The sequence below is a fragment of the Hyla sarda genome, chromosome 2 (assembly GCF_029499605.1).
Source record: "Hyla sarda isolate aHylSar1 chromosome 2, aHylSar1.hap1, whole genome shotgun sequence".
NCBI lineage: Eukaryota > Metazoa > Chordata > Amphibia > Anura > Hylidae > Hyla > Hyla sarda.
In genome coordinates this window covers 424,158,955-424,182,495 of record NC_079190.1, presented here as the reverse complement: position 1 = coordinate 424,182,495, position 23,541 = coordinate 424,158,955, and the positions used below count along the sequence as shown (strand labels likewise).

The 23,541-nt window shown below is 42.5% G+C and overlaps 1 protein-coding gene across 4 annotated transcripts in view; it reads left to right on the top strand.

The window, feature by feature from the left end:
* The window catches only part of SYTL5 (synaptotagmin like 5), a 223,346-nt gene that overhangs the window by 89,709 nt on the left and 110,096 nt on the right, over nt 1–23,541 (top strand). For all 4 annotated transcript variants that reach the window (XM_056558932.1, XM_056558931.1, XM_056558933.1 and 1 more), the window contains exon 2: nt 5,751–6,078. In XM_056558932.1, the coding sequence (XP_056414907.1) occupies nt 5,960–6,078 (119 nt within the window). In that variant the 5' untranslated portion in view covers nt 5,751–5,959. The remainder of the gene's footprint in view (nt 1–5,750; nt 6,079–23,541) is intronic.

Sequence of the window (23,541 nt, the reverse complement as noted above, 5' to 3'; positions counted from 1 at the left end):
TTTATTTTAATAGTTCAGACAGTTACCCATGCAGCAATATCAAATTTACGCTGGTTTCTGTACAAGGCGTAAACTTAAAAAAAAAAAATTGCTGTTGTTTGGTCACATCACATGCTAGAATACTTTTAATATGGTCATTGTACATACTTCTTCAAGTAGAATCAGCTGGACCCCTTATTTTGGCATTTTGATTAATCAATAAAATAATTGGCAACTAATCGATTATTAAAATAATCGTTAGCTGCAGCCCTAGACTAAAAGATATTATGACACAGAATTCAGTTAAGTGAGCGACACAGTACAGTTCTGTAACAATTCTTTTTAGGACTTAGTACTGTTTTGTGGCATATACCTTTGAATATAAAGAAAACGTGCAAAACATACCAATGTTTCACACAGCCTGCAGATCTATTTCACGGTTGATGTCAGAAGGGAAGGGTTTTGCAGCTTGGTGATTGGCTTGCTTTTTTTTTCAACGTTCCTTGCTGCAGCTGCTGCATCTAAACTGAAATGACATTTTCTGTAAAGTTGTCCATTGGGACTATTTTATTCTCTGGTGTGGTATACATATAGGCTAGTTGGTGAAACACAAGAATAAACATCTATTTATAGGCAATGATTTGGTTGTAGCTGGTATAGACAAAGTTAAAGGGGAAAATAAATGTTGTCAAATCAACCCTTGGCAGAAAGTTATAGACATTTGTAAATGATTTCTATTTAAAAAGCGTAATCCTTCCAGTGCTTATCAGCTGTATAGTTGGAAGTTGTATAGTTCTTTCCAGTCTGACCACAGTGCTCTCTGCTGCCACCTCTGTCCATTTCATGAACTGTTCAGAGCAGGAGAGGTTTGCTATGGGGATTTGCTCCTGCTCTGGACAGTTCCTGAAAGGGACAGATGTGTCAGCAGAGAGCACTGTGGTCATACTGAAAGATTACACAACTTCCAGTGGAGCATACAGCATCTGATAAGTACTGAAAGGATTAAGATTTTTAAATAGAAGTAATTTACAAATGTCCATAACTTTCTGGCACCAGTGGATTTGAATTTTTTATTTTTTTTCCACTGGAGTACCGCTCAAGTGCAAAGGTTTGTGAGGTATATATGTGTTTGCGTTAAGCGTGACTCACTTTTCATTACTATCGTGCAGCCCATAGCACGATAAGAATCTATGTAACTGTGATCATTTAAAAATCATACATACCTTTTCTGACAGGCTATTTCCCCAGGTCCTGGCAAATGGTTATCGGCACTGTATGACGGTGCCTCCCGCTGGTCTCCCAGGAAACCGTACGTTAAGCGAGACCAAGAGTAATTACATTCTGCTCTTGGTCCTGTGCTAGAGAACATTAGTGTTTCTTCTTTAAGCCAGAGCTGTGTTCCAAATGTCCTACCTAGTCAGAGACAATCATGTGTACAGAACAGAGTTCTTATTTATGCTACATATTTCCATGTAAATGAAATGATTGAACACAGTTTGAAATTTGCAGCCGATCCTGTAAATACACCCGTACTATGTAAAGATTTTAGACTTTATGCCCTGCAGTCAGAATTCCAGTAAGGTCTGGTTGTGTGTAAGAGGCTATATTGAGGCACATGGGATTCCGGCTTTTCAGTTCTTACTGCACTGCATTTGCTACCATATGATGCGCTGTTTACTTATTCTGCTTCAAGACGGGAACTCCTTCAATATGGACTCTGACCAAAGAAACCTTTATATGAAATCAGCAACATACAGAAAAAGGTAGAACCCCACTGATGGTCATAGATACAGTGTTATGGTTCCTTTTGACTTGAAGGCCCCACCAAACAGACCCTCTCCAATATGCCAAGACCATTAATACGTTAAAGTGTACCTGTCATTAACAAAAACTTTAAATAAAATGTAGATGATACCATTATATGTATATTTGATAAAATATTATATGTATACCACATTGATGAAAATTTTTTTATATATTTTTGGGTGTAAAAAGTCTGTCCCTGCAGCTATTGCCGGTGTGTCTCTATGAAGAGACCAAACACAGGAAGTGTGGGCAGGAAAAGCAGGGCTCTGTGCAGGGTGCAGGCTTGTCAATCATCCTGATGTGTAAACCGGGGGGGCATGTCATAGAGCCTCACTGCACAGAGCCCTGCTTTCCTTAGTGCACAGAGCCCTGCTTGTCCTCAATACACCAAGCCCTGATTGTCCTCATTGTACAGAGCCCTGCTTGTCCTCAGTGCACAGAGCCCTGCTTGTCCTCAGTGTACAGAGCCCTGTTTGTCCTCAGTGCGCAGAGCCCAGCTTGTCCTCAGTGTACAGAGCCCTGCTTGTCCTCAGTGTACAGAGCCCTGTTTGTCCTCAGTGTACAGAGCCCTACTTTTCCTCAGTGCACAGAGCCCTGCTTGTCCTCAGTGCACAGAGCCCTGTTTGTCCTCAGTGTACAGAGACCTGCTTGTCCTCAGTGTACAGAGCCCTGATTGTCCTCAGTGCACAGAGCCCTGCTTTTCCTCAGTGTACAGAGCCCTGCTTGTCCTCAGTGTACAGAGACCTGCTTGTCCTCAGTGCACAGAGCCCTGCTTGTCCTCAGTTCACAGATCCCTTCTTGTCCTCAGTGTACAGAGCTCTGCTTGTTCTCAGTGTACAGAGCCCTGCTTGTCCTCAGTGCACAGAGCCCTGCTTGTCCTCAGTGTACAGAGCCCTGTTTGTCCTAAGTGTACAGAGCCCTGCTTGTCCTCAGTGCACAGAGCCCAGCTTGTCCTCAGTGTACAGAGCCCTGCTTGTCCTCAGTGTACAGAGACCTGCTTGTTCTCAGTGTACAGAGCCCTGCTTGTCATCAGTGCACAGAGCCCAGCTTGTCCTCAGTTCAAAGGGCCCTGCTTGTCCACAGTACACAGAGCCCTGCTTGTCCTCATTGTACAGAGCCCTGCTTGTCCTCAGTGTAAGAGCCCTGCTTGTCCTCAGTGTACAGAGCCCTGCTTGTCCTCAGTGCACAGAGCCCTGCTTGTCCTCAGTTCACAGATCCCTTCTTGTCCTCAGTGTACAGAGCTCTGCTTGTTCTCAGTGTACAGAGCTCTGCTTGTTCTCAGTGTACAGAGCCCTGCTTGTCCTCAGTGTACAGAGCCCTGTTTGTCCTCAGTGTACAGAGCCCTGCTTGTCCTCAGTGCACAGAGCCCAGCTTGTCCTCACTGTACAGAGCCCTGCTTGTCCTCAGTGTACAGAGCTCTGCTTGTCCTCAGTGCACAGAGCCCAGCTTGTCCTCAGTTCAAAGGGCCCTGCTTGTCCAAAGTACACAGAGCCCTGCTTGTCCTCAGTGTACAGAGCCCTGCTTGTCCTTAGTGTACAGAGACCTTCTTGTTCTCAGTGTACAGAGCCCTGCTTGTCCTCAGTGCACAGAGCCCTGCTTGTCCTCAGTGCACAGAGCCCTGCTTGTTCTCAGTGCACAGAGCCCTGCTCGTCCTCAGTGCACAGAACCCTGCTTGTCCTCAAGTGCACAGAACCCTGCTTGTCTGGGCAGGAAAAGCAGGGCTCTGTGCAGGCTGCAGACTTGTCAATCATCCTGATGTGTAAACCGGGGGGCATGTCATAGAGCCTCACTGCACAGAGCCCTGATTGTCCTTAGTGCACAGAGCCCTGCTTGTCCTCAATACACCGAGCCCTGCTTGCCCTCAGTGTACAGAGCCCTGCTTGTCCTCAGTTTACAGAGCCCTGTTTGTCCTCAGTGCACAGAGCCCAGCTTGTCCTCAGTGCACAGAGCCCAGCTTGTCCTCAGTGCACAGAACCCTGCTTGTCCTCAAGTGCACAGAACCCTGCTTGTCTGGGCAGGAAAAGCAGGGCTCTGTGCAGGCTGCAGGCTTGTCAATCATCCTGATGTGTAAACCGGGGGGAATGTCATAGAGCCTCACTGCACAGAGCCCTGCTTGTCCTTAGTGCACAGAGCCCTGCTTGTCCTCAATACACCGAGCCCTGCTTGCCCTCAGTGTACAGAGCCCTGCTTGTCCTCAGTTTACAGAGCCCTGTTTGTCCTCAGTGCACAGAGCCCAGCTTGTCCTCAGTGCACAGAGCCCAGCTTGTCCTCAGTGAACAGAGCCCTGCTTGTCCTCAGTGTACAGAGCCCTGCTTGTCCTCAGTGTACAGAGCCCTGCTTGTCCTCAGTGTACAGAGCCCTGCTTGTGCTCAGTGCACAGAGCCCAGCTTGTCCTCTGTGTACAGAGCCCTGCTTGTCCTCAGTGTACAGAGCCCTGCTTGTCCTCAGTTCACAGATGCCTGCTTGTCCCCAGTGCACAGAGCCCTGCTTGTCCTCAGTGCACAGATCCCTGCTGGTCCTCAGTGCACAGATCCCTGCTTGTCCTCAGTGCACAGAGCCCTGATTGTCTTCAGTGCACAGATTCGTGTTTTTCCTTAGTGGACAGAGCCCTGCTTGTCCTCATTGCACAGAGCCCTGTTTGTCCTACCACACTTCCTGTATTTGGACTCCGCACAGAGAAAACCAGACAATAGCTGTAGGGACAAAAATATACACATTTTTTAACCAATGTATATTACAAATATACATATAATGGTATTATCTACATTATATAAAAAGTTTTTGTTAACGACAGGTACACTTTAATAAAAGAGAGAAAATTTTTAATGTTGTTCACTCTCCTTTATTCTAATGGTTTAAGTAACGTTCAATCACGTTAAGCATAAAAATAGATGTATAGATAAAAACTCGAATAAATTGGGGTGTTTATAAATATTTGTAGTAGGTACAAGTCAATAAAGGTGTTTTGTTATGTGTTTGTGTGTCAGTGTAGTATACATACAGTATATATTTGTGCGTGTGTGGAGTTGTTTGCTTAAGACTATTGACTCAGCTTATGTGATTCTGTTTGGAAAATATGAGTACACGTCTTATCCACTGAATTCTGTTCTTTTCTTAGAAAGACTGTGTTAATAACCCACACCTCCTAAACATACTTGACATTTTCCAATCCTGTAGAATTATTTTACATGCTGCCCTCAAGTAAGGAAACACATTCCCAGCATGCCTAAGTAGAACATGCAAAGTATATGTCATCATTCACATAGCATGTCATAGTTTATTTTATGGTATGATAAGATCAATTTGGTTTCTTTTACTTTATTATTAGTACTGATGTCCTAATATTGAAAACTGAGGAACCATTGACAATTATGTGACCTTAAATTTAATATATAGTGAGAGTGGGTTCACTCTTCGCTTTTGTCTCAGTTTCTATGTTTCCATTACAGTACGTTTAATTTTGCTGTATACAAAAATGTAGCTAATTACCACGCTATTGTCAACTGCAAAACAAAACATATGCTGCAATCCTTTTTTATACTGTAAGTTAATGGGAAATGGATACTGCTATATGGCTACATCCATTTTGAACATCTGTTCATATCCTTTTTAAGTGTATAAAATCTATATGTTAAACAGAAACAAAAGCACAGTTTGAACCCTCCCTTACATGGCTTACTTCGTAATAGCTGGTTCATAGAAGACACAAGAAAAGCTCAGAAGTAAAGAAGGCAGGTAAGTGCTCACTGCATAGAACATCTAGGCATACAGAACACCGGATTCACCGGGAAGCATAACAAGACGGTGTGGAGCGCTCAGAGGCGACTGACGGCCGTTTCACAAGCTACCCTGTGCTTCTGCCAGTCTCAAGGCCGGAAGAAGCACTTAGTATCATGCTTCTTATGAATTATGAAGTCATACATTTTTTATATGTCATTTATTCTTTTTTTGTTTGTTTTTTTCAGATTGGATGACAATGAAGATTTTTTTTCACTTATCGATCTGCAGCCATAAAGTACAAGTCAACTTCAACAACTCTGTAGTTATTCAAGAACTAAGTGAGAACATCTCTGCACCATATACAACCAGAGGAGAATATTTCTGATTCTTTTTCCTAACTATCTCGTCTGAATGTTGACAATTCCAAACACGGCTCTTTAGATTGTTTAGAATTATGTCTAAAACCTCAGAAATACTCAACCTGTCCTATTTGTTGGACCAAGAAAAAGAAGCTATTCTAGCTGTGCTAAAGCGTGATGAAAATCTTAAGAAAATAGAGGATAAAAGAGTAAGGTAAGCTCAAAAGTTATTGAAATAGAAAAACGTTTGTGTGCTTTACTAAGGCCATTGAAAGATGTCTGTTTTCTGTCCCTATAATCTATGTATGAAGGGCTATTTTCTTAGATTTCACTTCTCCCTGTAGGCAATGTCTGAACTATGGGTTATTTATATAATAAACTTAAAGGGGTATTCCAGGCCAAAACTTTTTTTTATTTATCAACTGGCTCCGGAAAGTTGAACAGATTTGTAAATTACTTCTATTAAAAAATCTTAATCCTTCCAATAGTTATTAGCTTCTGAAGTTTTCTGTCTAACTGCTCAATGATGATGTTACGTCCCAGGAGCTGTGCAGCTCCTATGGGGATATTTTCCCATCATGCACAGCTCCCGGGACGTGACATCATCATTGAGCAGTTAGACAGAAAACTTCAGAAGCTAATAACTATTGGAAGGATTAAGATTTTTTAATAGAAGTAATTTACAAATCTGTTCAACTTTCCGGAGCCAGTTGATAAATAAAAAAAAGTTTTTGCCTGGAATACCCCTTTAAAGAGTACCTTTCATGAACTTGATCATTTTAAAAAATCCTCCCACTACACTGCCCCATAATGATAAACCACCCCCCTGCCTTTATTTTTTATTTGTTTTCTACCTTGATATTCTGCTGTATATTCTACAGTCTCAGTCAGCGCCACAGGCTGGGAAGGGGCATTACCCAGCAGGTGGGACATCATCTGAAGGCCTGCAGGGGAGAACTTCCTCCCTCACTTTGCTACACACAGCCCAGAGCAGTTCAGTGTGTGATAGGCTGTGATTGGCTGAGACCACATACCCCCCCCCCCCCCCCCCCCTCAGCTCTGAACTTTACAGTGTACTGTGGCCAGCTCTGCCAGGCATCTGCAAAAGGGAGCAGAAATTTTCAGCGCAATGTTTAGCACAATATTCAAAACTCTTCACTGAAGACATTATGACTCTACAGCAGAGTTTCCCAATCAGGGTGCCTCCAGCTGTTGCAAAACTACAACTTTCAGCATGTTTTTACAGCCTTTGGCGGTCCAGACTTGCTGGGAGTAGTAGTTTTGCAACAGCTGGAGGCACCCTGATTGGGAAACACTTCTTTACAGTCTAGCTGAGCTCATAAGGAAGGGAGATAAAATATTCAGCTCTATACACTGTACTGAGCTGAGGTCCCACCTGCATTTTCTGACTTTTGTCTCTGCCAGGCTGCTGCAGGAGACAATCTGCTAGCAGGACTGCAGACAGGACCAGAAGAAGGACCTCTGGTGGCCAAACTATAAGGAGTTAATTTAACACATAAAGATAATTTTTTTTATTAAGAAGTATATTAAAAAAGTTAGGTTGGCAGGGGGCAGGTTGGCACCACGGGGGGTAAATTATATCCTATAGATTAGCCATGATAGGGTCTTGAAGTCCTGAAGTATCCCAATGGAGCCAGTGTGCATTTCATAGAGACCAGACTGCTTCAAAGAGATCCATCTTGTTATTCACCTAAGCAGTCAGATACTCCATGCAACGCACATTATTCATTTGTAAACTCTTTAATAGATCCTCCTTAAGCAGCAGTAATCTCCTCCAAATATTTCCTGAGATAAGATTTGCACAACATTGAGGAGGAATTATATACCGTTCCTTCCTGCCATTGTTTTTCACATAACCAATGTTTATGGGATGCCTTCTATGCATAGCGCCCTCTTCAGACATGCCACAGCATCTCAATAGGGTAAAGATCAGAACTTCCGCTTGGCCAATACAAAACACAGATCTTTTTCTCTTTAACCATTCTTGATTTACTTGTGTACTTTATTGTCTTGTTGCATTACCCACCATTTATTCTTTTGGTCATGAACTGTTATCCTTACATTATTCTGTAATATAATGTGATACATTTTTTAATTCATTGTTCCCTCAATGTTAGCAAGTTGTACATTCCCTGAGCCAGCAAAGTATCCACAAACTATGATTCCTCCTCCACCGTGCTGCACACTTGGAATGAGGTTTTAGTGTTGGAATACATTGTACTTCTTTTCTCCAAACATACTGTAGCATCATGCATCTGTGCTAAAAAGTTCCACTTTTGTCTCATCTGTCTATTGAACATTTTCTTAGAAGCATTGTAGAACACCCAGGTTGTCTTTGGCAAACTTGTGATGGACCGCAGCAGCTTTCTTGATGTCCTTCCATGACTTCATGTCCTTCTTTCCAGGGTCCTTCCATGACTGCCACTTTTGTTCAGTGCTTTTCTAACAATGCACACATTTATTTTTGCAGTTTGTGCCCATTTCTAGGGAAAGTAGCCACTGACCTGAATATTCTCCATATGTAGACAATTTGTCTAGCCATGGATTTATGTAGACCCAAGACCTTTAGCAATGCTTTTTCCAGCTTTCTCCATCTCTATTAATGTCTATGAAGTTTTCTGAAAGGCGTTTGCAGTGATACATGGATCACACTAACCAATCTTTGTTATGAACAGATTTGTTAGGCTTTGTGCCCCTTTATTTAATAGGAAAAACACCTCTGAATCTACACTTCTAATCTCATCTCCTTAACTTTTGCCAATTAGCTCTTGGAAAAGTCATTAAAGGGGTACTCCGGTGAAAAACTTTTTTTTAAATCAACTGGTGCCTGAAAGTTAAACAGATTTATACATTTCTTCTATTAAAAAATCTTAATCCTTCCTGTACTCATTAGCTGCTGAATACTACAGTGGAAATTCTTTTCAGTTTGAAACACAGAGCTGTCTGCTGACATCATGAGCACAGTGCTCTCTGCTGACATCTCTGTCCATTCCCCATAGCAAACATATGCTGTTCTGGACAGTTCCTAAAATGGACAGAGATGTCAGCAGAGAGCATTGTGCTCATGATGTCAGCAGACAGCTCTGTGCTTCAAAAAGAAAATAATTTCTGCTGTAGTATTCAGCAGCTAATAAGTACACAAAGGGTTAAGATTTTTTAATAGAAGTAATTTACAAATCTGTTTCACTTTCTGGCACCAGTTGATTTAAGTACCCCTTTAACACAGAGGTTCACTTACTTTTTCCCTGCCCTATGGATGTTTGCTCAGTGTGCTTAGTAAAATATGTGAACTCCACAACCCCTTGTTTGTTATAAGTTTGGTTAGAAAGTGTTTTTCTATAAGTATTATTCAGATAACCAGATCATGTTTTATTAATAATCTATGCAGAAATGCAGGTGAATCCAAACAGTTCACTTACTTTGTCATGCAATGGTATAGCTGGTGTGGTTAGTCTACAAAGTAGTGTGAACACTGTGTCAACTGGGGACCCCCGCAACATTTACAGCTGATCTCAATCATAGATTTGATCTGAATTTGAATGATACTTTTATAATTACTGTTTGTATGATGTTGTTTATATAGCTCTATTGTCTGTTTTAAGAGCGATTCTTTCTACTCAAGTAAAAATCCATGTTGCCATACCCACCATAGCTATAAGTAAGAGATGTGTTTGAACAGAAACATGTTAAAGGACATCTGCAGCGATAACAACTTATCCCCTATCCACAAGATAGGGGATAAGTGTATGATCGCGGGGGTCTGACCACTGGGACCCCCTGCGATCTCCCAAACGGCATTGTTGCTCTGTGAGAACGACTATGAACCTCAGTGAGTTCGAAGGTACGCCCCCTCCACATATAGCTCTATGGGAGAGGCGGGAAGGCACGAATGCTGCATCCCCGCCTCTCCCATAGAACTACATGGAGACGGCGTGTCGACAGCGGCGTCATGCTGTGGCCTACACACCTCCTGCACAGGAGAGCCGCGGCAGAGCCATGGCCCTGTGCAGGAGATCCCAGCGTTCTGACCCCTGCGATCAGACACTTATCCCCTCTCCTGTGGATAGGGGATAAGTTGTTTTTGCTACAGATATCCTTTAATGGAGTACTCCTTTTTCTTACATGGTATCTTTTAATCATGATGGAATAAAGGCTAGTTTTTACCTGGGGAAATGCTAGATAACAATCACTTGGTTCCCATTTTGTTTTTTTGTTTTTTTCTGATGAAATAGTAGTTTTTACTAAACAGAGATGTAAGGTATTCCAGCTACTCTTCTATAAATCCAGTAACTCACAGGTGGCGTTCTCTCTGATTATATTTGTTCTCTTTACTTTTTTTTTTTTCATGTGGCCCAGAACACTATGACAACTTCTGACATATTTGATCCCTCACTATAGAGCAACACAAACAAATTCAGACTCCAGACCAGATTCCTAATTAAATACAACCCCAGAATAGATCCTTCAATTAATTAAGATCAGATTGCTAAATGAATTCAGACTGCACACCTCTAAATGGATGCAGACCAACAACCTAAATTATTTTAGACCCAAGATCGGACACCTAAGTCTACTGGTTCACTGGCTTATCAGCGGATTGTTGGTGTCAGTACCCCAACCAATTAGATATTGATGACCTATCCTGAAGATAGGCCGTCAGTAAAATCTCCCTGAAAACTCCTAGATAATCTAGGTGAGAAAAAGGATTAATGTAAAAATCCCTGGTGAGGCAAAATAACTAGAACACCCCTAGTATTATGAAGTCAAATTAAACATCTGTTGTCATCCAGGGCTGGTTTTAGACTAATTTGAAATGTCATGCGGGTCACATGATCAAAATATCACGTTGTGCTCACTGATTTGGGCTAATGGATGTGAATGGGGTTATGCTGCAAACGTCACAGGCTCTTAAGGGATCTGTGATACAGTATACACAGCATACACAGCACTCAGCTACTGATCACACACTATGGGGGAGATTTATCAAAACCTGTGCAGAGGAAGAGTGGTGCAGTTGCCCATAGCAACCAATCAGATTGCTTCTTTCATTTTCCACAGGCCTCGTTAGAGGCCTGTGGAAAATGAAAGAAGCAATCTGATTGGTTGCTATGGGCAACTGCACCACTCTTCCTCTGCACAGGTTTTGATAAATCTCCCCCTATGTGAATACAGCCTGAGATCCCAATGAAGTTAACTGCATCTAAGACCATAGCACAAATATATTATAGACTTCAAATCTAAGATCTAGTGAATTTTTTCTTTGTTTAACCATGTAAAAGTAATCACACCCTAAAACACCTCAGTATTTTGGGCCTCATTGGGGATCAAGGATCTGGAAAATTGACTGTAGTAGAGGCAAGAGATACAACAAAGATTGTCTCTTCTCTATCTGATTTCCAGGGTTGCCAAGAAGGAACTTCTCTTATGCCAGGTGAATGTTGTACCCTAGTCCTGACATCATGAACCATCCCTAAACCTTCCGACTGTTCCTTTTTATGTTTATTTCTCTAAAGCAGGCCATACACACGAGATAGCTCTCAATGAATGTGCATGTTTATTTCAGGGGAGAGGGTAGAATAGGCCCAGTGAAAATTGGCGTCAGAGCCTGTTTAAATCTAACATGCCCAATCCCTCTTTCCTCAGACATCTGTTGTTGTCAGAGAATTGCTAGGCCCCCATACATTAGATCATCTGGTGATCCCATGGAAACCTGCCTGCTTGGAATTTGTAGACCTTTATTTCCCATGTATAAAGACATATCAACGAATACACAGTCCTATGTGAATATTTAGTATCCTACTGTTTCATTATTAAGACTGAATATAGGGACACTGAGATAGAAGCAACAATGATATGTATGAACATAAAGGGTGCTCTGGAAAAAAAACAAATGTTATTAAATCTACTGGTGCCAAAAAGTGATATCGTTTTGTGAATTATTTATATTTAAAAATCTTAAAGGAGTAGTCCAGTGGTGATTCAGTGGTGAGCAACTTATCCCCTATCCTAAGGATAGGGGATAAGTTTGAGATCGCGGGGGGTCCGACCGCTGGGGCCCCCTGCGATCTCCTGTACGGAGCCCCGACAGCCCGCGGGAAGGGGGCGTGTCGACCTCCGCACGATGCGGCGGCCGACACGCCCCCTCAATACAACTCTATGGCAGAGCCGAAGCGCTGCCTTCGGCAATCTCCGGCTCTGCCATAGAGATGTATTGAGGGGGCGTGTCGGCCGCCGCCTCGTGCGGGGGTCGACACCCGCTATCTCGGCGGAGAGCTGGGGCCCCGTACAGAGAGATCGCAGGGGGCCCCAGCGGTCGGACCCCCCGCGATCTCAAACTTATCCCCTATCCTTAGGATAGGGGATACGTTTTTCACCACTGGACTACCCCTTTAAGCCTTTCAGTAATTATTAGCTGCTGTATGTTCCACAGGAAGTTGTGTAGTTCTTTCCAGTCTGACCACAGTTCTCTCTGCTGACACCTCTCTTTGTGTTAGTAACTGTCCAGAATAAGATAGGTTTGCTATTGGGATTTGTTCCTGCTCTGGACAGTTCCAGACATGGACAGAGGTGGCAGCAGAGAGCACTGTGGTAAGACTGGAAAGAACTACTCAACTTCCTCTGGAAGGTTTAAGATTTTTACATAGAAGCAATTTACAAATCTGTATAACTTTCTGTCACCATTTAATTTGGAAAAAAAAAAAAAAAAAAATTCCTCCAACATACCCTTTTAAGTGTTGCCCATGGAATTTGTTTTGAATTATTATTTTTGCCAGATGTATAATTTTGTTTTCTCAGCAGAACAGTGTTTTTCCTGAAGTACTGCTTCAAGCATCTTTAGTATAATCTCAGTCTTCCATCCGGCAAATTCAAGTAGAATTTGCTATATAAAACAGATAAGACAGGAGAATGTTCTCTTTGCATTTCACAATTAATCATATGGTATGCAGAGTACATTTCTGTTCATCTACAATTCATTTGGTCAGTAGGAGTCAAGGATAATGATTCTTCCAAAGGTCAATAATCTATTAGAATTCAAGATCTTGAAGTATCAACATTCCTGGATGCACTCCTTGTTTATCTCTAGCCACTTACACGTCCTCAATCCACTGACCTGACTGCTACATTGTAGTTATTTGACATAGGGGCCTTGGCATGACTCAGACACGGCATGAAAAGTCATTGTGCAAATAAAATGTAGTTGACTGGTCAGTTTATGTCTATTCAACAGACCTTTTGTTATATATTTGTTTAAAATTATTTGAATATTTAAAGGAAATCTGTCATCAGAATCACCCGCACTAAACCTGTTACACAGGCTTGTAGTGTGGGTGATCCTGATTAAAATGCTTCTTACCTCATTAAAAACTCTGCAGCGGTTCACCAGATATCTTCATTTTTAGTTATATGGTATTCCCAGGCTTGGGGCTCAGTGGGAGGTCCGCAGCATCAGCACCGTACACCCGGAAGCGGCATTCTCCTGCATATCTATCTATGCAGGAGAATGCCGCTTCCGGGTGTACGGCGTGTGGCGCATGCGCGGCGCTACCCACGAGACCTACACCAGGAGGAAGACTGCGATGAGGCAGCCATGAATATTCATGAGCCGGGCAGCCGCTCCGCCTGGCGAAAATGACGTAAGCGAGACCGCGCTGATGCTGCGGACCTCCCACTGGCGAACCGCTGCACAGTTTTTAATGAGGTAAGAAGCGTTTTAATCAGGATCACCCGCACTACGAGCCTGTGTAACAGGTTTAGTGCGGGTGATTCTGATGACAGATTTCCTTTAATAAAGAAAACGGCTCCTTAAAATCCCACCACTAGGGGTCCCCATACCTACTGGGACAGTAACCAGCCTTGTAGCAGCATCAGCCTTGTCCATAAGTCATAAACAAGAGATGACTCATGGACAAGGCAATCAAGCCCCCTTCACCTGAGAGGATTTATAGCACTGTGAGCTAATCAAAAGAGGTATTTTTATGATAAATATCGATTAAAGAGGCATACAAATTAGATGCATGTGGGCAAGATTAGAGACTGAGTAACATATTACTGTACTATTATTATCATTTTTTTGTGGGATCTGACATGTATGCTTTAAAGGGGTACACCCATGGAAAACATATATTTTTTTAAGTTAAACAGATTTGTAAATGACTTCTATGGAAAACATCTTAACCCTTCCAGTACTTATCAGCTGCTGTATACTACAGAGGAAGTTGAGCTGTCCTTCTGACCACAGTGCTGACACCTCTGTCCATGTCAGGAACTGTCCGGAGCAGGATAAGTTTGCTATGGGGATTTGCTCCTACTCAGGACAGTTCCTGACATGGACTGAGGTGTCAGCAGAGAGCACTGTGGTCAGACTGAAAAGAACTACACAGCACTTATCATCATACAGCAGCTGATAAGTTCTGTAAGAATTAAGATTTTTTAATAGATATCATTTACAAATCTTCTTAACTTTCTAGAACAGATTGATTTGAAAAAAATAGTTTTCCACTTGGGTACCCCTTTAACTGCACTTTGGTATGTAAACTTTTTGGAATGTATGATGTATTATGTCCTATTCACCTAAAGTATACTTTTTGACTAGGATACAAACGTGTACTGGAAACATACTCCAAAATGTGATATGTTAGTAATAGCAGGAGGTGGAACGACATAAGATTCTCAATTTCTTGTTGCACCTGCTCACCTGCCTCTGTACTATGCCATCACTGTTTATTATATGTGTACTGTAACAGTGCTGCATTTATTATACCTGTTTTATGTTCATTACCTCCGTACTGTGACATAACTGTGTACATTATCCTTGTATTATCCTTGTATTATGTCACAATGTGTGCTGTAACATCACTGTTATCTTTATTCACTACTTTGTTTATTAAACCCTATTCTGTGACATTATCCCTGTACTGTGACATCACTGTGCATATTATTGCAATAACCTTATTCGGTAAGCCTTTCACTAGAATATAGTGCTTATTATCCATGTATTGCAACATCACTGTTTGTTATTCCCTTTTTTTATGACATCACTTTGCCTATATGGTGATACTGTAAACATAATCTGGGCATCAACACAATCCCACAGTTAAGCAAAAACTCGTCACTTCATCAATTATAAAAACCATGACCACTAACTGTTTTCCTCATTCCCAATGTAGCCAAGTATAAATCCTATGGTGCTCACTGTATCACAGGTACAAAGTTCTTATTATGAACATATCCAATGTAGAAAATAACAGGGCTCTCCCCAGGATATCTTGCTTCAGTTTTCATTTATTCTTAACAACTTGAATATAAATATGGTGGATACATGAGACGGACAAACAAACAAGAACAGTGTCGTTTCGCGTTGCGTTTGTGCTTCAACTGGCCCACCGTTATCAGGGCATCCCTGCTCTGCAACATCACTATGACTATTATTGCTTTGTGTTACTTCACTTTGGTCATTACCCATGTGCTGTGATGGTACAGATTTTGTACCAAGGCAGTAAGCATACAGTCTGCAAAAATAAAAAATGACCTCATGTATTAAAATATGCGAAAAAAAAAGATAAATAAATAGACATAAATGGTGGGGGCGTGCTGTGACGTCAGGTCTCCCGCCACAGGAACCCAGGGTGCCACCGGCAATCCTTTGGATAGGGGATAAGATGTCTAGGGGTGGAATGCCCCTTTAAATTATCGTAATTACTTTTTAATAAAGTATAATATATGTTTATGCTTAAAGTCTTCATTTGAAATATTTTATGTACAATTAGGTAATACCATAAAAGGTAAATAAAAGATAAATATAAACATAAGGGTCTGTACACATTTCCGTGCTGCATGCACTGAATTTGTTTAACTGAACAAAATATCCTTCAAGGCCCATGTGTCACTATACAGTGTCTGCAATTTTTTCACTTCACCTAGAAGCTTTTATAATAATTTGCTGCTTTTTAATGGTCCAACTGGCCAGTTGGATTATGGGATGAAATCATCCTACAAAGCAGATCATATTATTAGCAATGTCTCATTTATCACATTGTCTAAACTGGTAAAATTGCTCTGGAAAAATCTACACTGTGGCAGTAAGATTATCCTTTGTGTTAGTTTTCATAAACACAAATTATTATTAGAATCTGGGATGAATGGACATGACAAAAGAAAGGCCAGCTGTCAGCATATACCATCTACCAGGGGTATAGCTATAGAGGGTGCAGAAGGAGCATTCACACCTGGGCCCTGGTGCCTGAGGATGCCTAAAGTTCCCTGTGCTACAAACAAAGAAACAAATAAACGCTGTGAAAATAAAAGGTCAAAGTATACAGTAGTATAAACTTGGAAGATTTGTGTTATTGCTGCACTTATAGAATCGAAAGTATTACACAAGGTATAATCTTAAAATATTATAATTTATTAAAAATATATTAAAAGCATGGCATATCATAAAATACAAAATATATGAATGGAGGCTAAAAAGGTATACAAAAACAAAAGTAGCAGATATGAAGTGGTCAATATAGTGAACGTGCAGACATATATACATATATATATATATATATATATATATATATATAAGGTGTAGATAGAGCACCAAAGGAGCAAGCAAGTGATGGGAGAAGGGAACAGACAGGTATATCCACACCCCAAACGTAGACCCCGGAACATAAGGGAAACAATAACTAAGAGCAGTATACTTGCAAAAGCCCACAAAGAATAGATAGCACAAATAAGGATATACTATACAGACCAATTCACAGACCCCTGTAAATTGGTCTTTATAGTATATCCTTATTTGTGCTATATATTCTTCGTGGGCTTTTTCAAGTATACTGCTGTTAGTTATTGTTTCCCCTATGTTCCGGGGTCTACGTTTGGGGTGTGGATATACCTGTCTGTTCCCTTCTCCCATCACTTGCTTGCTCCTTTTGTGAAGGTGCTCCATCTACACCTATGAGCCTCCCATACTAATCCTTCACATTATAAACTGATAAAATCAAATTTCAGATTGGTCAGCCCACTGAAGTAGTAAGTTACAGCTTCCCATAGAAGTCTATAGAAAGCATAGAGGGAATTGCAGGAGTGAGAAGAAAACATACACAAAGACAGGGCTACAGCTTGTAGTGAGTCTTATATCTTCCCTAATGCTTGATTCACAAATGTCACTGCCTAATACTGTTCTGTAATGTCCTCAATGCTGATTTTGAGGGTGTGCTGTAGAGATATAGTAGATCAGGATCTCCTCCTCTGTGTGTGCAGTGTATGGAGACATCATATTAGAAAGTCTCTACCCATTAGCTTTGGGACAACTGAAAATTACACATGGAACATGTAGAAGAGAAAACTGGTGAAAAATATCATATCCAAGTAACATAATTTCCAGAAATAGTGCTACTCCTCATGTACACACGTGACAGCTTATCCTGAAATGTTACTGAAAAGTACAGGTACATGTAAAAGATGATGCACCAAGAATGTCTTTAACATCATGACCTCTTTTTATCTAAAAAAAGAAAAAATGTAAAAAAAAATTGCATTTCCAGTGTTTCTGCCATTTAGCATGTTGTAGAAACTCTAAGCACTATACCCACTGTCTTGGGGGTGATGAGCGACACATGTCTGTCCTTCACTTCCCATATTCAGTCACTTACATGCTTATGCCACTGGTACTTCACAACTAGAGATGTTTTTGAAAAAAATTAGTTCAATCCGAATTTATTCACGGTGAATCGCTATTAAAAACGGCTATTTCCAGGCTACAGAGAGCCTCAGTAGGGGTGTAGAACATTTTTCCTTGCTGTACCACTCATAGGGAGTGTGCTGGGGTAGTGAAATAATACTGTTATTCAGTATGACATGCAAATAACAGGCTTTGCTATTAGAATCACTGACGCAGAGTGTCTGGATGTGGCAGCAGGGTTGGGTTATTTAAGTTATTTTACTTAATTTATTTTTAAGTTTTTTTTACATTTTTTTAAATCCTTTCCTTTCCTGTTCCAGCCCCTGCCTTTCAGCGCCACCCCCCCCCTCCCCCACCGACTGTGAAACTGCCAATGTTTCATTTAATCAGTTATGGTTCATTGTTATTGCTCCAACCTGTTTCATTGGATTCTTGTGGTAATTCCACAGGTAATATATGACAACCATAGGGCCTCACAGTTGAAAAGATTGAAGAGATTTTTTTAAATTTAAATTGAAGATTTTGAATAGATTCACAAGTTTAATGTCCCGGGTGCCCAAAGCGTTTACTTTGAACTAATACTGTATGACCACAAAACCCAATATAACAAGGAGATCACATGGCGTCACAATGACAGAGCCTAGAGGTGGCAGCAGCCCGACTAGACCATAGGGCCTCACAATTGAAAAGATTAAAGATATATTGTAAAAATGTAATTTAAGATCTTAAATAGATTAACATTTTAAAAGTCTAATTTAATGTGCCAACAGCATGAGGAGACCATATGGTGGCAGAATGACACAGCTTGGAGGTGGCAGCAGCCTAAAGAGACCATACAGCCTCACAATTGAAAAGATGATAGATATTTTTTTACATTTTAATTCAAATTTTAATAAAAAGTTTTATTTAATGTGCCAGCAGCATGAGGAGACCACATGACCACAGTGTGTCTGGGTCCTCTGTCTCATCTTCCTCATAACCCTCTAGCTCATCTGGCTGCTCCTACTCCTCCTGTCAGATGACTATGAAAACCACCCATTTTGCGAAACCTTGCCTGTGCTCCACTGTCCCCCTCCTCCAGTTCAGCCCCCACAGAACTCATGTGGCCGTGGGATTTAGGCGCCACATTTCCAGTGCCCTGACCAGCCATTGTTTCCACCATCTGTTGTAGGAAATAAAGCAGTGGACTGATGTCGTTCATCCCATAATCCTGGCGACTGACTAATAATGTGGCTTCCTCAAAGGACCTGACTCCTGAGCAAATGGCAGGTGTAATGTATGAGCTGCCACTGGTTGACATTGAAGTTACACAGGGAAGTCCCCCTATCCACTTGGATAATCAAGAAATTGTTAATGGCTTTTCTCTGTTTGTATAGTCGGTCCAACATATGGAGGGTGGAATTCCAACAAGTGGAAAAGCCACATATCAGACTATGTTGTGGGATGCCGTTCTGACACTGCAGCTCAAGGAGGGTGTGTACAAGTGGCTGAAGTGCATGCAAAGTTTCCTTTCCATTGTTAGTATGTCTTGCAGATGGGCGGAACATTTCAGAAACCACTTGACAACCAGATTGAACACGTGTGTAATGCAGGGCGCATGCCTCAGGCTTCCTTGACGCAGTGCAGACAAGATGTTCTTCCCATTGTCGGTCACCATGGTTCCCATTTCCAGTTTTTGTGGAGTAAGCCATGATTTGATTTCTTGATCAATCACTTTTAGCAGTTCCTCCCCTGTGTGACTCTGTTCGCCAAGGCAAACCATGTGAAGAACAGCATGACACCGCCGTGCCCTCCACACATGGTATGCTGGAGGGGCACTGAGACTTGTACATGCAGTGGAGGTACAGAACATGGTGGAGGATGAGTAGGCGGAGTCGCACACTGTCGCAGGACCAACAGCCTTAGACTGTGGAGGCGTAAGCGGCGTGACCTGTCCAAGTTTCTGTTGTGGCTGTGCAGGAACCACATTCACCCAGTGGGCCATAAAGGACATGTATTGTCCCTGACCGTATTTACAGCTTCACACGACGATGCTGCCGTGCACTTTGGTACACATCAACAGGCTCAAGGACTGGCCCACCTTCTGTTCCACATAATTGTGCCGGGGTGGTACTGCCTTTTTTGCAAAGAATTGACGGCTTGGGACTCTCCACCTCGGCTTGGCACAAGCCATCAGTTCTCTAAAAGGTGCAGAGTCCACCACTTGAAAAGGGAGGGACTGCAGCACCAGCAACTTGGACAGGAGCACATTCACTAGGAATGGGCGCATACCGTTGTCTCTTTGACATTGCTTCGCCGATGGATTGCTGTTGGAATGACTGACTCGAAGTAGAAGGAGCAGGAGCATCTGGAGCGTCATAAGATGGATATGACACACAGCTCCCTTCAGCTGAGGTGGTGGAGCCTTGGCTGGCTGAAACGGAGCCGCCTGCCACTGGCTGATGTAGCAGGCTGGACCATCGCATTGTAGCCACGGTTCTCCCAGGCCGCTTCATGGTGACCCTGCGTAGGTTGACTCAGAGCCGTGGTGCAAAAATTGGGACCCTGGCCATGCTTCACCTTCTGCCAACACATCTTGCACGTGGCCATGTTAACCTCTCCCGGATATTTAATGAAAAATTGCCACACCGCCAAGTAGATGATTCCCCCCTCCCCCCAGTCCGCATTGACTGACTGCTACTGCCGTCAACTCCAGGAACCTCTGTTCCACTACCTCCCGGCAAGGTAGGCTGCTGCAAAGCAGGTGGTCTACCCCGGGAAAGTTTGGCTACAGACTAACCACTTCTGCCACCATGCTGACTCCCAACCATGCTACCACCTTGCTGGCTCAGCTGATGCCTCACAGGCAACCTGCAACCCTCTTCTCCTGATGATGATGAAGCCCCTTCTGCACCCGGCTCCCAAGTGCGATCGGCTTCATCATCATTGTGTCTGCTCGTTACTGATGTCCTCCTCAGGTTTCTCAACAGTGTGTGCTTCAAGAGCCTGAATGCTCGCAACACAACCTCACACGCCACTCTCCTCACTACTACTTGCCCGCCTAGCGTAGGAAGCTGCGGATGTCTCCTCCAAATCTTGGATGGGCAGTAGCTGCTGACTGTCCTCTAGATCATCCTCACTAAATAGTGGAGCTGAATCCACAGCATATGATACTTCTGTGGGGGAGGGAACAGCATAGGACAGAGGCAATGGGAGGACAGGGACTGCACCTGGGCCATGCCAACTGAGGGTTGTGTCTGAGGAACCCACCGACTGTTGACTGGGGGTGTCAGATGTCCCTTGTGATGAAGTGGATGACCGAGTTAATCAATCAACAATCAATGACAGCAGATGGGTTGGTGGTCGAGACACTAGCTGATATCTGGAGCTCAGGCCTCTCGCTGCGACTCCTGCTGTCACTCGCCCCTAGTCTTCTGTGACCTCGGCCTGCGTTTGATGAATTTATGCCTCTGCCACTCCTCTGTGCACGTCCTGGCATTTCTCTGCCTGACGTACTTATCCACCAGCTGAGTGCGTATATGTTACACTTATGAGAGGAAGCCAATATGCTCCACTTCACTTAAAACTGTATTTGGCTAAAAAAGCAGGTGTGTAGTTTTGGCTGGCCTTTCAGAGTAACTAGGCCCTTGTGACTTTAACAGGAACAAAATCGTACACCACGTCGGTGTATGTACAGTTTACACTTATGAGGGAGGACAATATGCTTCACTATGCTCAAAACTGTATTAGGCTGCAAAAACAAGTGTGTAGCTTTGGCTGGCCTTTCACAGTAACTAGGTCCAAATTAGTTTAACAGGAAAAATATAAAGAACAACACATAGTTGTACGTACAGTTTACACTTATGAGAGGAGGTCAATAAGCTCCGCTTAAAACTGTTTTAGGCTACAAAAACAAGTGTGTAGCTCTGGCTGGCCTTTCACAGTAACTTGGCCCAAATTAGTTTAACAGGAAAAAACGTACACCATGTAGGTGTACGTACAGTTTATACTTATGAGAGGTGGACAATACGCTTCTCTTAAAACTGTATTGGGCTACAAAAACAAGTGTGTAGCTTTGGCTGGCCTTTCGCAGTAACTAGACCCAAATTAGTTTGACAGAAAAAAAAGTACACGTGCGCACAGGTTGAGAGGTCAATACGCTCTGCTACGAAACCTGTATCAGGCATTAAAATCAGGTGGCTATAGCTTTTAGTGCTCAGTGCCCTAACTGGCCCCTATTAGCTTTAGAGTTGTAGTACACACTAGTTCTTCAGCACAGAGTCGCTGTGTAGTACAGCCCAGTACAGTATTATTATGCACTAATAGCAGGTGGCTATGGCTTTTAGTGCTCAGTAGAGATGAGCGAAGTTACAGTAATTCGATTTGTCACAGTTAAGCCTGCATAAATTAGTTCAGCTTTCAGGTGCTCCGGTGGGCTGGAAAAGGGGGATACAGTCCTAGGAGAGAGTCTCCTAGGACTGTATCCACATTTTCCAGATCACCGGAGCACCTGAAAGCTGAACTAATTTATGCAGGCTAAAGTCAGCAAACGCGGAGCCGCGAGGTTCGTGACGAATCGAATCACTGTAACTTTTCTCATCTCTAGTGATCACCCTATCTGGCCCCTATTAGCTTTAGAGTTGTTGTACACCCAAATGTAGCAGTACAGAGTCGCTGTGTAGTACACCCAAAAGTGTACTTTCTCTCCCTTACCTGTCAGTGCTTTTCTGCAGTGATTTGGACTTGTGGTGAATCGTTGCTGTAAAGCTGTTTTTCGGTGCAACACACACTGCTCTCTCACTGCTCTCTCTACGCAATAAAGCTGCAGCAATGGCTGCCTATTATATAGGGCTGTGACATCACAGGGCTGGCTGGCTGATGATAAGCTGCATGCTGCATGTGATTCAGGGTGATCCCGCCTACCCGCCTTCCCAGAGTTCCTTGCCCCATGCCCTCACATATGGAGCTGCCATTTTATATGCCCAGGAGCCTGGATTTATTTTATCGAATCGTGGCGATATTCGGATTAGTTACGAATCAAAATTTTCATGAAATTCGTAATGAATTCGGATTCGTCAGAAACAGCCTTCTTACTGTGGATACAGCAAAACTCTCATTATGGCTCTGATTTATTCTGGTCTCGATTCCATTTCATTCTGGATTGCTTTCTCGATTACCAGGCACTGCACTGGTGCTAAATTATTATAGAATATTAATTTGTCACTTTTACACCCATAATTCCCCACGATGCTGTACTTCTCTATGTCTTCTTCCTCATCTCTGTCTTCTACCCTATCCAGGCTCCATGCGAGCTCTATGTTTTGCTAACATGGCTTTCCATAAAATGAAGCCCCCAATGTCATATCATAGACTGCTACACCAACATCCACAGTTTAAGTATACCCTAAAAATACCCCACCTTTCTTGATTAAACAGTGTCCCTCTCACTCCTTGGTTTCACCCCAGTTGAAGCGAGAAGCGAAACGTCGGGTCTGGCGGGTGACCAGGGTACCTTACACCAGGTTGTAGTATGTAATTTCTACTAAGCTCTTACATGTCTTTTCCTATATGTAGTCTCTTACAGGCAGTATAGGCTTTGCTTACTATTATTATGCACTTTTTTCCCCATTCATTTATAGCACCTTATCTGAAATACTTACCGTACCTTTGGTAACTCAGGAAAAATGGGGGTATTAATGCATATGACATTTGCACTTTATTATACCATGCTCATGTAAACTTTTCTATGCATGAGTAGATGGATGCACTTTATTTATATTTTCCTGGTGTTTTTACCATTATGAACAGCTCTTGATCTCCATTGTAATATTTCTTCATGTTCCCAGTCACCGCCTGTTAGTTCTTGTCCACTGGACTACCTACCACCTCTAAGCAGCAAACAAAGAAGGACGGTCCAGCCCAAGGTAGCAGGTAAAAGCAGTGTTTTCTTTATTGGGTAGTATTCAGACAGAACATCAGCCGACGCGTTTCGGACCTACACCCGGT